The sequence below is a fragment of the Micrasema longulum genome, unplaced genomic scaffold (genome assembly GCF_059751315.1).
Source record: "Micrasema longulum isolate JH-2025_06_02 unplaced genomic scaffold, ASM5975131v1 h1tg000323l, whole genome shotgun sequence".
Lineage (NCBI taxonomy): Eukaryota > Metazoa > Arthropoda > Insecta > Trichoptera > Brachycentridae > Micrasema > Micrasema longulum.
The window spans coordinates 138,256-155,055 of NW_028277527.1; the positions used below are offsets into that span (position 1 = coordinate 138,256).

The following is a 16,800-nucleotide window of genomic DNA, read 5'->3' on the forward strand; positions in this document are numbered from 1 at the left end:
ATAATCAAGATACGCTTCGATTGGTGTACCAATGTACTGCCCTATGCACCAGTAGGTGTGGAAAAGGAATGATTATCGTGATTTTTTTTCTACCGACCGGTAAAGAATAACAGGACAAAACACTTGACCTATTAGCTCTTTAATAATATGTATCAGTAATGTAATATTTAGATATCACTGTAAACAATAAAATAAAGTAACATTCATAATTTAAGTATACCTTGATAAAGAAGCTTGTGTAGCTTTGAAACCGGTCGGCAGAAAAAAATAGTGGTTAAAAACAAAGTTGTTTTATATTTATTTTATTATCAATCCGGTTTATTTATTATAAAAGTTAACGGTTTGAAAGCAATTGGATACGTAATTATGTACGAGTAAATGTAAAATACTTACCACTTTTTTTAACCATCTCTTTGTCGGGGATTCGTGAAGCGATATGATACATTTTGCAATCGTGTTATATCGATTTGCAACCAGGGGCGCACTGGTGCCGGAACGCTGTTTGGGAAAAAAAAAATTTTAGGGGTGAAAAATCATGTAAGGAGCGGTTTCACTGCTTGTTATTAATTACAATATTGTAAAATGATTTGACTAGTTATTGCTTATAAATTACAAAATCGATATATATTTTTTTCCTAATCTAAACTATTATGCAAATGCTAGGGCATTATTGCAAAAAAAAACTTTTTAATCATACTGTCTATTATATTTATTTTATTTTCTTTTAAATAATAATAAATGCTAATTTGGGGTCACTCCGTGTGGATCTGTTGGCGAAAAAGTTTTCTTATGACTGAGTAAAATACAAAAAACTTTATTTTTTCGTATTAATGTATTTTTTCATAACTATTGTTTTATTTTTCTTTGTGCACGTGGTGCGACTTTTGACATTGTATTTAGTAATATATAGAAAACATTAATTGACTAATAATTTTAGTTTATTTCAAAAGTTGTATTTTTATTTATTTATTTTTGCACCACAACAGGCCGGAAGGCCCAATTACAGTGGTGAATTACATCACAGAACACCCAGGCTTGAGAAAAATCACATTTTAATTTTTGTGTTCTCACCGGGAATCGAACCCGGAACCTTTCGTGTGTGAGTCAAGCGTCTTGACCACTACACCACGGAGGCCGCCGAATTGTGTTAGTAATGGTTGTTGTTTTCAAGAAATAAATATCATTGGTTTATACAACTGGAATGTCAATTCCAGACATTATTTACTAGGTTAGTTTCAAAGATGAAAGAAACATAAGTTACACACCCAGGCTGGCTGGCTTAATCTCAATATTTAAGTAAGCAATAAAAAATAAGCTTGTGGCACTGCATATTTCACGAGTGCATCCCTGTTCGCTACTACAAAAAACTGCTTCAATAATCATAGTCAAGTTTAAAATTCGAAGAACCATTCACCATCTGAATAAACTGTCCAAAGCCAGCATAAATATGATATTCTTAAATAAATAAACGGAGATCTATAAACACTGTGAATACGGCTCGATCAAACGCGATTATTAAGCAATCGTTCCAGAAATAGTTAAATTATGATTCCCAGCCGAATTTGAATCCGAAACGAACTGAAATCTAATTCGATATGGTCCATATTCGGTTGCTATCAAGATGGTTCCCGTAGCTAAGCCGGCAGCAAATTATTGTTAAATGTTCCGTTCTGTTTGTTAGGCTGATTAGCATTCCACCTGTCCCCCCAGATAATACGTACTGTATCCCTTTGTGAACGTCGATTTTCTGAATCAGGTACAAGAATTTGTGTATCTGGGAAGTATGTTTACTTAGGGATATAAATATTAAAAGCATGTTAAGTGCCAGTAACAGGGCGAACGGTGCACTTAAATCAACCATGGCTAATAAATGTGTTCGCGGGAGTCAAATTAACAAAAAAAAATAGCGTTCTACCCTCTCTGTCTTCCCCACGAGAAAAGGGTGTGACTGTTTGTTTGCTTGTTTTGAACAATACATTCAGCCATTTTATCTTTTTTGGTTTCAATTTTCCTCGTAGTCTAAGAGTCATAGTGTTTATCTATCATGCAAGAGGTCTCGTGTTAAATTTCTGACATGAAGATCAGCTTTGGTCCCATGGCTATTGTCGCGGTCTTACGGATCAGAGGTCCGAGGTGCTAACCCTACTATATCCCGCCTTGATTTTCTAATATCTCGTTAAAAAAGGCCCCTAAAATTGAAATATTTGGGTTTATCATAAGAACGTAAATATTTCCTTTTTTAAAAAATATAAAAATTTGTTTTTCTTGAAGCGAAATATTAATCATCTTACCTTAATGCGACAAACATGATCAAGATATGCTGTTTAGTACACCATTATTGAATTGAATGAATTTAAGTATTATAACTAAGTTATTTTTAACTGTAAATACGATAGTCAATGTTTGCGTGGTAAAATGTGTTGATAGTGGTCGATAGTACTCTGCCCTGACGTACTATATATGCAATTATTTTAGTTGTAAATTAACCAAATCGTGAAGAGAAGACTATAAGATAAGCAGGTTGCTGTGATTAAAACGACCTGTCGCGGCAATTGCTACTGAAGATATGATTTACATTCATCATCATCAGAGGCGCTACAGCCCCGTTAGGGGCCCTAGCCTCCTCGAGAATCTGTCTCCATTTTTCCCTGCACCCTGCGGCTCTGTACCAGTTCGTCAGGGCAATTGCTCTAATGTTACTTTTCACATTATCCAGCCATCTTAATTTTGGTTTGCCTCTGTTTCGCCTGCCTTCCGGAGTAGTATAAAGAATCATTTTGAAGTACAGTTATCATTCATTTTTGCACATGGCCCATCCATTGTAATCTTTTAATGATTTTAATAAATTTACATTAAAATACGCATATTATATTGGGGTTAACATAAGTTGCGTCCGTTTAATTAAAGAAAAAGATAAATTATTAAAGTAATTCTAAAGAAACCCTCAATTCAATAGGGAAAGTCTATTTAAAATATTTAGGGTTCATACAGTAGACACTCTTTATAAAATATATTATATTATATAAATGTATAAAAAAGTTATAATAATCTTATCAATTAACTAAAAACTATTAAAAATAATATATCAATAAATAAATTTAAATTAAATCTAAGGAAATTTTTTGAACACGTGTAAACACTACATTAAATTTTATTAAGTATAAATGTATAATTGTTTTATGTTTTTTCTTTATATATCCTATGTTTTTATTTTTTTCTCATGTACTCGTATTTAAAATTATATAAACTCTTATAATAAACAATGGCATGGAATGCTCGCCCTGCAGAGGTGCGAGGCTGTGAAAGTGAAGTGATGTTTCGGAAAAAACTTAAAACCCACTTGTTCTCTAAATCATTTGAATAAATCCGTAGCACGTGACAACAAAATAAATTATTTTAATTAAATTACAAATTTAAAAGCTTCAATTAAATTAACTTAACAATAGAATCACCATGTAAAGCGCCCTTGAGGTATTTTATTACGAAAATGGCGCTATATAAGTTATCCACAATAAATAAATAAATAAAATAAACAAATACAACAGTATAAATCACTCTTCAAGCACAAGAGTTAGTCTCTTTTTTAGAGAGTTACAGTGATAACATTTACTAGATGTGTAAAAGAAGATATGTATAGAATTTTTTAAAAACATGTACCTTTTATGAAATTTATTAATTTAAAAAAAATTAAAAAATGAAGTAAACAAGAGGACACAAAATATATTCAATTTAATTTTATTACCAGTGATGTGACGTGACTATTTTCCTGTTTGCAAAAATATTCTGGTCTTGATTTTACAATAAGACAAAGTTCCATGATATAAATATCCGTAAATGCTAGTAAATTTAGTCTAATAAAAGTTGACCCGCATCTTCACCGTGCACTGCGCAAATATCGCGAGCATCTTTAACAGATTTATTTCTTCGAATGAACGGAACAGGAGAACGAGTCGAAAATTGACACTTTTGTCTTCTTGACATTTCATTTTGAAGGTTTGTAATCAAATAAAATATAGGTAACGTAGAAGCAACCATAATGTCTTAAGAGGGAAAAAATTCTCAGAAATAACGTTTAACCTTAACCATTTTTTTAAAACCTTTAATGCTCATATTTAAACGGAAAAAAAAATGATACAACTTATGTTAACACCTAATATAATTTATTTTATCTACTCCAAGTAAAAAATTTACCGTATTTGTTAATTATTTAAATGTAAAATAATTTACCAGTTAATCCAATTAAACATCCAATAATGACTGAACCACGCTTAATTATTGCTTTAGCTGGATAATTCATTTAAAAAGCGCATTTTTGTGAACCTTAAGGGCGCTATACAGTAAATATCCCAACACGTCTTGCAGCTACCTATAGAGCACATGGATGGCACAGCCATTTGATTGAATGCTGGCATTTTATGAACAGGCTGCCATGAGATCGGGTATTTATTTAGTAAATTCAGTGAAAAAAATGCCGATTATAAGACGTCTGCATAAAACCTATTCTTATCTACGGATGCGAATTGTGGCACCTTCCTATGGCTCAAAACAACACAATACTGAGTTTGAGAATAGATGTATCAGAAGAATCTTAGGTGTGCGGTAGTTTGGACTTTGCGAGGAATGAAGGAATTAGAGAACGGACGCATCAAACTCTGGTGGCAACTGTCATCAAGCGGAGGCAACTTGGTTCGCTGGGCCGTGGATGTACCTACTGCAGTCCCGTTCTTCGCACCCCAAAACTGAAATGGATTATCAGAAAGAAATTTTCTGTAGGCACGTTTGGCATTTTTCACGTACGAAATTAGGCGCTTTTAAGGGTTTGCGAATGACCCTAGTTCTAACAAAATACAATTTATTTAAAAAATTAGCCACAGGAACAAGCCAATGGTAAAGAAAAACATCACTTCAGTCCCAACATCCAGTAAGAAAATAGGGAATACGTTTGTACGAAGAAAAATTACACTGCGTGTCCTCTTAACCACACTTGCTCACTTTACAAGACACCATGCAGGTTCTCGACGACCAGGGTTTGTATTCTAATGTGATGTTTAAATTTATCTTTAATTTTAACTACAAAGTAAAATTAAGTTTTCCGTATGAAAAATAAAGTGTAATGTCGAGGCATTCTAAAATAAATAAAAGCACGTTCGCATAAAACCCCAACTACCTATATAGCCACAGCGTGACATTCTAAACGTTAAAACAAAATGCAATGAGTGGAGGCGTATAAAAAAAACAACAAAAAACGCGTGCAAAATTACTTCACAAACAAACACAGAGTTGCAAGTCATAGACCTCATGTTCCAAATTTATTTTGGAAAATTCATCTACAGGGGCTTTTTTTGATACAGTTTTTCACGAAACTTTTAGTGAATTATATGTATATTTCAAGCTTACCTTGGGTTTTCTACTTTAATTCAATAACTGTTTTGCTACGATCGCCATGCGGTCCACGTGGATTTTTAAAAGCTAGCGCGTTCGCAATACTTACAAACGCATTGTGTAGTATTTGTGAATAAGCCCATGGTATGCCATCGCAAGGCATACGTATTATGAAAATAATATCTGTCTCTTTCTCGCTCAGACGCGCTTATGAGCGTGACATAGACAACTATTGCTTTGTTAGTTACTAATGATATGGCAATAAAATATACAAAGGATGCTTCTGTGTTCGTTTGAATTTCGCTGCGATTCTAATAGTAAAAATATAATAAAATGTATTCGATGTGAAAGCATTAAGCTATGGATTAAAAACACTGGTTTATAAATACATATTTTCATTTAATCAAATCATGTATAGGTTGATTATCTAGTGCTGGCGCTTTCGCAAAACTTACACAAAAACATTTTGAATGTACAGAATATTGATTTTAAACATCTTGATATTGTATTTAATGTTTTTAAAAATATCTTTTAGATTCGAGCAAAAAAAAATTCACTCATTTTTTAAAGAAGCCGCTTTTTTATTTAATATTTGTGTTCATTATAATAATAATTAATACAGTGTAATTAAAATGCACAGAACAGATTATATTTAAGAAAATATGTATACACAATTATTGATAAACAGCCTGTAGATTTTAAATGCGTTTGAGTTTAAACGAGTTTTGCGAACGAGCCAGATTAGTTAAACAATCAGTACTGTCAATGGTGAATAAATGGGCGCTTTTGCAACGCCATCAGTGCATAAACTAAGGATTTTTTGCGCGATTTATGGTTGAGTGCCATATTGTCAAAAGTGGCGTATTTCCCCAAGTTACTATAAGTGTTTTAATTTGGTATTCCGGAGGAACACACAACTTGGAGGAATTTTTTTAAATGATTTTTTTTAACACTATGTATTATGCTTCATTGTTTGTAAACCAAATATACAAACATGAGACATATTATTAAGTACTTATATACCGTACGAACACATTTTTTTTATTGAAAAAAGAAGAATAATAGTTAAAACAATAATAAATTTTATTTTAGTATAATAACATATCATTATCAAAAAAAACGAGATACATATTTATTACGCCTAAATATTTTAAAATTATTAATCACAAGCATACGTAATTTTAAAAAATTTCAGTTAAGCTTTAAATGTAATTCTGTGAATATAATTATTAAGAATCTACACAATGAAAAAAAATGAGTGCCTACTTTTTGAATTTCGGTAGTTTTCATATAATGCATATTGACCTGCCATCTGTTGATAAAAAAAGCAGCATTATTTATGACGTAAGTATTCTAGTGTGAATATTTATTAATAGATGTCAGTACTTCATGAAAATAAAACAGGTTTATTTCATGATATTTGAAATGCTACTGGAAAGGGAAGACAATTTGGCTTTTTAAATAAAACGTTATAAAAAGAAATGCGCTATTTAAAAATATTAAAATGTAATGTTTTTTAAAAACAACTAACCCCGTAAATAATATTACAGTGGGGACCCTAACTATCTAACGGAACGTCAACGTTGCCTAACCTGAAAAAATGGCCGGACCTGTTATCCACGGTTTGTTTTTAAGTCGCTTTGAACTAAATAAATATATTTTGCCGTTTTACGGGTGTTAAAACGAATATTTTAAGAACATTTACATTTATGAAAAAGTGACTCGGGTTCTCTGGAACTGCTGTGGAGGATCTTAAGAATGTGAGTATTTTTGTGTCGTATTTTCAATTGTACGCCCACTAGACTTCTATTTGCAGCTGATAATTGTCATTTCTTTTATATCTAATAACATTGTTATTTTCCTATTCAACTATACAATAATAACTGTATGATCTGTGAATGATTGTTCAACGCCCAAAGACTCGAGAATTACGTTGGCTTTCCATTCCAAATCTGACATTTCGTTATGTCTTCATTATTTTTTAATCCTATAAACTTTATGACGTAGCGGTGGAATTTTATTTAACTGGATCAGTTTTTAATTAGATTAAGCTATTAGAGATGCTTTTTTATTGGTAGGAATACATAGATGTAACACTTTTAAATAACGATCTCGAACTGTGTACGATTTTCCTAGACAACACTTTGTGGTTATGTCAAGAATTGATTATTTGCACAAGTATGTTGAGTTTGCTAGTCAAATGTATAAACATTTTTATTTTAAGCAATGACTTCACGCTTATTAAAAATTAATTAGATTATATGTTACGCAAATACAAATTAAGGTGAATTCATAGTTAAATGAGCATTTATTTTAACATAATTTATTCTTGTCGTTTTTAGTCAATGCTCAATATATGCATTGTAACGTGTTATAAATGTATTTATACTGTATTAAGTTAGTTAAGAATTATTATAAACTTTAAGTATTACGAGTTAATAAAAGTTATTTACGTTTTTTTTCCGAATTTAAAAATAAGCACCTAAAAGTAAACAAAAAATATTCTTTAAAAAAAGTCATTCGAAAGAAAATGTCTGATCTACAATATATTTGCTTACTTTAACGTTATATATATATTATATTATTTTATTTCGAAATGGAATGTCAAGTAGACGAAAGTGCGCATTTTAGACATTTTTTTCTATTCGAGTTCAATTGAGGAATAAAGCTGCCAAAGCTGCTCTCGATATTTGCGCAGTGTGCGGTGAGATGCTATGAATTTTTCACTAATTGTAAAATAATGAAGGATTAAATAAAGATATAAATGTAATTTTAACTTTTTAATTTACGAAAAATAATGTACTTTGTCACCACATGCTAAGAATTTATTCAAATGATTTAGAGAATAAGTGGGTTTTAAGTTTCTTCCGAAACATCACTTCACTCTCACAGTTTCGGACTTCTGCTGGGAGAGCATTCCATGCCGTAGGGCCTGCGATCGCAAATGCACGTTCGCCGAATTTAATGCGCTGTTTGCGTAGAGGTATAATAACTTTTCCTTTCGACGTAGATGTAGCTGATCTAAGCGTAAGACGTCTGTCAGCTAGTTCATCTGGAATGCAGAGTTCCCTTAGATATTCTGGAGCAGAGTTGTGCAGTGACTTATACATAAGCCAACAGAGTTTGTATTCCACCCTCCATGGAAAACGTAGCCAGTGCAATTCCCGAAGTAGTGGAGTGATATGACTGAACTTAGAGATTCCAAAAACTCTAATAAGATTTACAATGAAAATTCTGATACTTCGTAAAATAATTATTTATTCATTTATTTTAAAGAAACAAACAGTCGACAATGATATAGTAACATTGAAACAATAATGTTTAAAGACAGACCAGCAAAGTTTCTAAATAAGAATCATACATATTATTAAATTGTGTTACAACAAAAGGGTATATTGGAGAGTTCAATACAATTAAAATAGCAAGGACGTGTGCCCGACTAGGAAGGCAAATCCCAAATAAATAAAGCCGGCCGCCTCACACCATTCGCAACTTAAACATATAGAATGTACCTACACATTACTATGTTAGTGCCTATACACTACAAAAAAAAAACAATGCATGGACACTACAATATGTTTGTTTTGAGTACTATCATCTTTGCCTTATTCTATAGAATTATTGATAATGAGGTAATAAAAAAAAACAAATGCAAAAATTCTGAAAGTGTAAAGTTTAAATACATTAACTATATTTCAAGTGTGTCTACAAATCCAGACAATGAAGATGGTCATACCTTAATTTATAAATTTATTTAGTTATTAAATTTAATTATACTTTTCGAAACATCTTTTGAAATATTTTATTGAATTAAGATTATGATTATTTTCCCGAGACATTAGTATTGACGTTGTCTACGTCCAGGGCTCACAAAATAAACTGTTTTAATTGCTCTGCAATTTAAAACACTTCTCAATGAGTAGAACACGTTTATCAATTTACTTGAGTTTTTTGATGGTCAAAATAATGTGGGATTCGCAAATGAGATGGCAGTCGATAGGGTATTTTCGCAAATCGAGAACAACGTTAAAAATATTAATATATTTATATTGGATTTTTACGATTCTAATGATATAACTATCAATGTATTGAAAACAAGTTTTCATTTATAATTTTCGGGTTTGAAAATGTGCACATACAAAACGGTTCGCATTTGACTTCACGTCAGTTTGATGTCACACGTCATGCCCGCCGCCTGCGCTTCTGATAAACATTGCATACGAGTATGGCGGAAAAACGTCATACGTGCCGTTTATCCCATAGGGAGCAAATATCATATTTTCGGGTAATTCAAAATATGCATATTTTAAACCCTTGTAAAAAAAATTTCCGACGTCGCACGAAAATGTTAGTACCGTTTCCATTGTAATTTTTTGCTTATTTAAAAATAATAAAATACCGTGGAAAGACCCTTTACCCCTTTTAAGGGAGAGAAGGTGCACGGTACTTTATCCTGTCCAGAAATTTGGTATATCACATGTGTTAAGCTCTGCGTTCAGAGATGTATCCTTATAAAATTATTTTATTTTATGCTGTAAAATATTCTAAAGAATTTTTTTCCAGTAGACCTTTTGCTATGATGAATGAATACAGTACACTGCCAGATAAATCACAAAACTGAATCAACTCATAAATCGCGCGGAACACAAGGAAGAAATAAATAATAAAGATGATATTACTTTCAAACATTTAAAAATATGCTGTCAGTCGCGTCCAACGCAATTTTTTTTTGTATAAATCTTATAATTAATTATTTATTTATTTACTACATTATGGAATCACATCCTCTACCTGATTTTACTGATCAGCAGAATACGGTTCTCTTATGGTTAGGTGAAAAGAATAGAACACTATTTACATTAATATAGCTTTCTTCATATTATTTTGTCTTTCCATATTTGAATGTTGATTTTTCTGCATATTTTTGTAGACAAGGACTGTATTCAACCCCCTAGGGAGCTGTTCATATTAACATAATACAACAGAGATAATATAAAACATTTATATTTGTAAGTGAAAATTCTTGATGGAAGTTCATTGTAATTTATTATATAAATAAAAGACGACTGATACTTTAATCCACAAATTTGGAATATCCAGTAGCCGGTTTCATCGCTTTCGCGACATCTTCGAGACTGGTATCTTTATTAAGGAGTTCAATGTATTCATACAAAGCGGAGGTAAGGATAGAGAATACAAAATTATATGGAAGTAAATTAAATAAAGTTATTTTTATCTTAAAGATCATTATCAAAAAAATTTCGGGTTAACTTAGATCGGGTTGTGGTCCTGTGGCTAGTGTCTCGGACTCACGGACCAAAGATCCGTGGTTCGAATCCTACTCTACCCCAACTTAATTCCCATTTTCTAATAGTGAGTTATTTACAACTCGTTGAAAATGGCCTTCAAAATTAAATATTTGGGTAAATCATAAGAACGCAAATACTTCTTTTTACTATAAAAAAAAAAAAACTAATGAGTTGATATAATGCTATTTAGATGAGTTAAAGTATTTTATTTTTGGTGTCCCATCCTTCGTGAGTGTGATTTTTGTCAATTATGATTTCTGAAAAACAAAGGGTAAAATGTCATTAGTAGAAATATATTGCCTCTGTATATCCTTACCTCTGTTTTGTATAAATACATTGAACTCCTTAATAAATATACCAGTTTCGAAGATGTCGCGAAAGCGATGAAACCAATTACTGGATATTCCGAATTTGTGGATTAAAGTATCACTCGTCTTTTTTTTATATAATAAAAGAGACAACATAATACACAAACGTCAACAGATGGAATAATTGGAGGAATGTAGATGTTTGAATACGGGCAGAATGGTGAATGTTACACAGTGTGTAAAGTGGCCACTTAAACCAGCCAATGAATGGCCATAAGCTCTTTGGATACCTAGACTTCTTATTCCCTTCTCTAAAATGTTATTCATCTTGGTTGTATTATTTTAATATCATTTTATAGTATTTTGTAATTACTGAACTTGGTCATGCCATGTCTTCGGCTTACCTTGGCTCCTACATACATCAACATTTGTATCACAAGGTTTTACTGCACATCAATCTGAGAGATGTATATTTCGAGAGCGAAATATGTAACTGTACTGTGACTATTAATTTTTATTTTTATATATGCTAATCTACTCAACGCAGAACTCGAGTTCCATAAAGTTGTAAAATCTTATATTTATTAACGGAATACACATAAGATACATTATTTATATTTTAAACTTTGTGTTTTGTGATTAGTTTTTACAATTGCCAAAAAAGTCCAAAACCTTCCATTATTATTTTTCCACATATTTTTTAGATGACAAAATAATAATATTGATTTACACTATTTTATAGCCGTCAAAAATAAACCAGTTACGTATATTTTTTTAAAATAAATTTCCATTCCCATTAAAACTCTTCACCATTTTCTCTTTCGTTTTTGGCCTTGCTTTCTGATATAAATTTGTCTTATAATAATCTTTACTTTATGCGTTTTCTTTTCTATTTTGGACGAAATACGAACGAAAAAAAACGAATGACTTTCTCAGTATTTGCCTTAGAGCTTAAAAACATCGAATTGAGTTGCCAAGATCATATATTTTTTCTCCATGCATATCGTGTAAAAATAAACGGGACATAATTCACGTGGATATTACGAGTATCTAGTCTGTTACAGTTTATTTTATTAGTTGGCAAGGAAACTTATCCTTTTTCCTAGATGTTCTCTATTGTTGAACATATTTTAACGTTTTTAGTACGATCGAGATTCCGCCTTATCAAAAACGCTGCAATCTAATTTTGAAATTATTTGAATGTTTGATCCATGGAATGTGTCCAATCTAGCCAGCGTCGTCTCCTAATGGGACTTGAGAGAACATATTTATAATGCGTTTGTTTAGATGTTTAGTTTTAGTGACGTAAATCTATTGCATTCCGATTAGACATTTTCGAATTCAATGGGGTTTTAATATAAACATATGATAATATTATTTCGTTCTATTTTGCGCATTTCATTAAAAAATATAGCTGATACCACGGTTTTTAAAAGCTTTTTTGTTTGCTAAAACTGTATCTAGAACTATATTTAAATCTAGTAGCAAACCAACATTATAATTATTTTGCAATATCTGTATTTTTAGATTTTATGTTCAAATATTAAGTTTTCCATAGGACCTAATGAAAAACAAATGTGACTATTTCCAGGCACCGTCATTTTTGAGATTTTTGATTAGTATAACTGATTATGCTGTTTTACATAATAATATTATACTTAAACACAGCCTTCTTCTTTGTATCTGCTAAGAAAACAGTTTAAAGGCAATATGAATTCACTGGTTACCTTAAAGAAAAATAGTTGCTGTATTTAGTTTCCATTACAACGGATTAAGCCACGTTTGTTTTTTAGCGTCACTTTTTAAAATAAATTGTAAATTGTATAAAAATATAGGATGAAACGAGTCGCCCTCTGAACACGTCGGAAATAAATATTTTAATTTTGAATATACTATTAGAGTGTAAGACTTTAGTTAAACAATTTACGTATATTCAGTTCAAATGCATCAAATATAAATGTGGTAATTAAATTTAAAGTATATTTTGTACGTGGCCCATCGATTAAATAATATTACCCGTACAAACTTAATTAATAACAATAGTTAGTTAAACTTTATTATGCAGTCCGCTAACTACTCGTATGTAACACGATAATAATATCTAACAACTAAACATGTGGTGACTTATACGCCTATCGCGATCGTCACGTCCTTACACTTCCGTCAGTCTCCAGTTAAATTGTTATAATTTATGTACGAGGACTTACTGATACGCAGTATTGATTGTATTGAATAGCTTTCGATGGCAGTGTTAGCAGTTTTTTAAAATTATATTTAGGGTATCCGATCAATTTGGTATGTTAATACATATGCATAATTTAAAAAAAAAAAACACATTTTGCTTTGTAAATTAAAATAACATTATTTATGCAAACTACTGTTGTAGATAACTGTAGGATATTTCATGAAAAACTCATATTTTATTTTTATTTATTTGATACTTCACAAGAATACATTATATAATTGAATAAACAATCTTCATTGTGGAAACCCGTGCCGAGGAAGGCATTTTACATATTTTATTTTGATTTTTTACACAGATTATAGTTTTCGAATAGACATAAATAATTTATATACCTACCTCTACAAAGTTTTAAACAGTTAAAAACCAACGTATTAATTATTTTTTCCCCCTTTTTTTCTTGTTATTTAATTTTACGGTTGTATCCACTTATATTAAGGATTGTAATATCTTTAATCTTCTTCCCTGGACTGTTCCTAATCTCATTCACATCTGGTATTATACTTTTGCAAATGTTAGTTACTGAAAGAGTCGTGTCGATGAAAACCCCCGGAAGAAGATTTATCAATATGAAATAATTAATATATTATTGGAATTTCATTGGTTTATGACATGTAAAGTTTTTTATGTGTCTGTGTTCCTTGCATTTTATAAGGTACAAAAATTATTAATAAATATTGACAAAAACACGGTTTATTAATTAGTACACTATTACACAAGGGTATTATTGACAGGCGCCGGCGCCGCGACACAATCGTTTAGACGGCCAACTGTGAAACTGGCGCGGCGTCGTGGGCTCGATTCCCGCCGGTTGCAAGAAAAAAATATAAGAACGATTTTTCTCAGTTGGTCCGAGTGTTGTGATGTATTTTTAATAACTTCATTCCATATTCTCTCTTCCCCAAACGACTAGTAGGTAAAATCGCTACCAAATAATGTTTTTTTTTATTTTTTATTTAAATCTTAAAATAGGGCACACATATCATACATATTGTTATGTGTGTTCTAATAATAACATTACAAATATTTTTAATTTATAAATTGTTTATCACATATGTCTTGACCATTATTTTAAATTTTGATATGTTTTTTTCTTCATAAATATTTTTTTTCATTTCGTAATACTTTTTAATTGCTTTAAATAAAATTGAATTTTGTGACTTTGCCTTTTTCCTAAATGGAAGTCTAATTTTGTTCTTTTCTCTAGTATTGTGATTGTGTTCATGCTGGTTCCGATCAATTTTTTTCCAAAATTCTGTTTTTTTATTAGAGTTTATAATTTTATGAACAAATATCATTGTATTGTAAAATATTCTTTGTTTATATGTTAATAATTTCATTTCATTTACCATCGACTTTACCCTCGTATATCTGTTTTTTTTCAAAATGATTCTAAAGGCTTTATTTGTTTATTAGAGTTGAGTTAAGGATGTCTAAACAGTAAACTTTCTGATCTCTTTATTTATTTGGTAACTATTAAACTTTTTTATCCGCATTCAAATGAGGTGTTCTCCCTTGCTGCTGTAGGGAGTTATACTCATTTACTAAAACCAAATAAAAGGTTTTATAGGTAAAAAGCATAAAATAGGAACCTCTTTAATTTGATAATTACACCGAAAATACGGGATACCTAACTCTGTTCCGCTTGAGATATTCCTGTTTCTCAGATAGGTACCGATACTACATGCTCGCTACTCGGTATGCGCTTCTTGTCCATGTCTTCATCTCGTGTGTAAGTTATGACATTCTCACCCACTTGCGTGAGATGTTGCACTTGTATAATATTATTTGCGCGGCCGCGGCCGGTGCGAGGAAAGGATTTGTCCAGCTGTAACAAGCAGTAACCAGGAAATGTGCGTACATAAACGCGGTCGCGACTATAAACTTTGGATTCGGAGCGTTCCTGTTTCAACTCGGACTCTGCTAGTGTTTATCTATTGTTTACGGGCATCGGACAATGTTTGGTCTGGGTTCCGAGCTCGTCCAGTTGGCGACTCACTTCGAGTCATCAGTTCCGCATGTTTCTTGATCTATTTTAGTGTCGACCCTAATTCGCTTACTTGGTACGAATGTTTTTCTACGATTTTGATGGATTTTTTCGTATACATATACAAAATTTAGGAAACATTCTTAGTTTTTGTCCTCTCGCTACATTATCGTAACGCAGAATGACGCAAATTCGGGCTTCCGATAATCGTGTGCTGTAACACACTCGAATACTTTGTTGTTTTATAAATTTGCCCCGCTGTCACGGCTCATGTCCAGAACTGACTGATCGCCGGTCTATTTAGTATTTACAGTTTAGGGTGACTGACATACTGTCTCGCTTATGACGTTAAATTGTGTTTTCGGTCAGTTTAAAAAAAAATGTTTGCGTAATCTTGTACGTAGTTACGAGTACTCGCGTTTTTAGAAATCCATTTGTCTTTCTGACGTGTGAATAAGGGTTTTTTTTCGAGCGATTCGAGTAGTGTTACGGTACCGCCTGCAGTAGAGCCTGCGCAGGCCGGGTGCTGCCAGGGCGGCAGGAGGGCAGGACGGCAAGGCGGCAGGGCGCTGCGCCGTCTGGCGGTGGGCGCGCGCCCAGCGAGGGCCGTGAGTCAGGCGGCCAGGAATAGCGCGGCCGGCGGAGGCGGGCAGGGAGAGCGCCGCCCGGATCGCGCTGCCCAGTAGCGGCCACATCGCCGACCGAGCGCCGTCCGCCGTCCGCCGACCGCCTGACAAGTCCCGACAGACACATCCCACCCCGAGTGCTGGCCGTTGTTATGTAGATCGTTTCATGTCCGCTATCGATGGGACAGTTCCGCCCTCGTTGCGCGTGTCGCGGAGCCGGCATGGTCCGGGAGGTGTGAGGGCCCCTGCGGCCTGGCCAGGCCGAGCGCCATGCCAGTCCGCGAACGCTCCGGAGAGCCAGAGCCTAAGCGTTGCAAGCACTGCCACGGTCTGTACAGCCTGCCCACTGCCCACTGCCCACTACACACCATCCCCCACCCGTTGTTGTGTGTGCTTCGAGATATTCCTCCGTTACTAACAACATTCTCGCGTGTGTGTTGTGTTTTCGTGAGCTTATTCTGTAACCCGTATGTTTTGTGATGCGCAATCTGTGGCATACATATTCCATGCATTATGAACTGTAGGTATTAACCCTATTTTGTGTTATACGTCACTTTAGACCTTTCTATATTTGTACAAAAATCAAAACATTTTCATCCCTGAGTTTACATACTTTAAGCACCTTATTTGATAAACTATTATAGATTTCCACTGGAAATTTTGCATCTTTAGACTTTTTGTAAATTAAAAATTGGGGTTATAAGTGTTTTTACTAATTTATAATTATATCCTCGAAAGGATTGTATGTTAATAAATACTTTTATTTTGAATTTTTCGACTGTACATTTGTTTTACTTATTAATAAATGTAACATAATTTAATTAAGAATGTATAATACAACTAATATTATCCATATAAGCAATGAGTTTAAAATCTCGCTAACCACTTTTTAATAAAAAAATATTCGTAAAAAAAACCTTATCTTACAGCATTTGGCTATCAATGT

The 16,800-nt window shown here is 32.6% G+C and overlaps 1 protein-coding gene across 2 annotated transcripts in view; it reads left to right on the forward strand.

Moving 5' to 3' along the window:
• The first annotated feature begins 6,990 nt into the window (after positions 1–6,990).
• Mrtf (Myocardin-related transcription factor) overlaps positions 6,991–16,800 on the forward strand; it is a 152,010-nt gene continuing 142,200 nt past the window's right edge. The window contains exon 1 of one of the 2 annotated variants that reach the window (XM_088225004.1): positions 6,991–7,142. Coding sequence is in view for 1 of the 2 variants with exons in the window: in XM_088225003.1 (XP_088081129.1) it covers positions 16,125–16,182 (58 nt within the window). In the remaining variant the exon portion in view is untranslated. Of the gene's footprint in view, positions 7,143–15,988; positions 16,183–16,800 lie in introns of those variants that run through there. The other variant, XM_088225003.1, reaches the window with a different exon arrangement.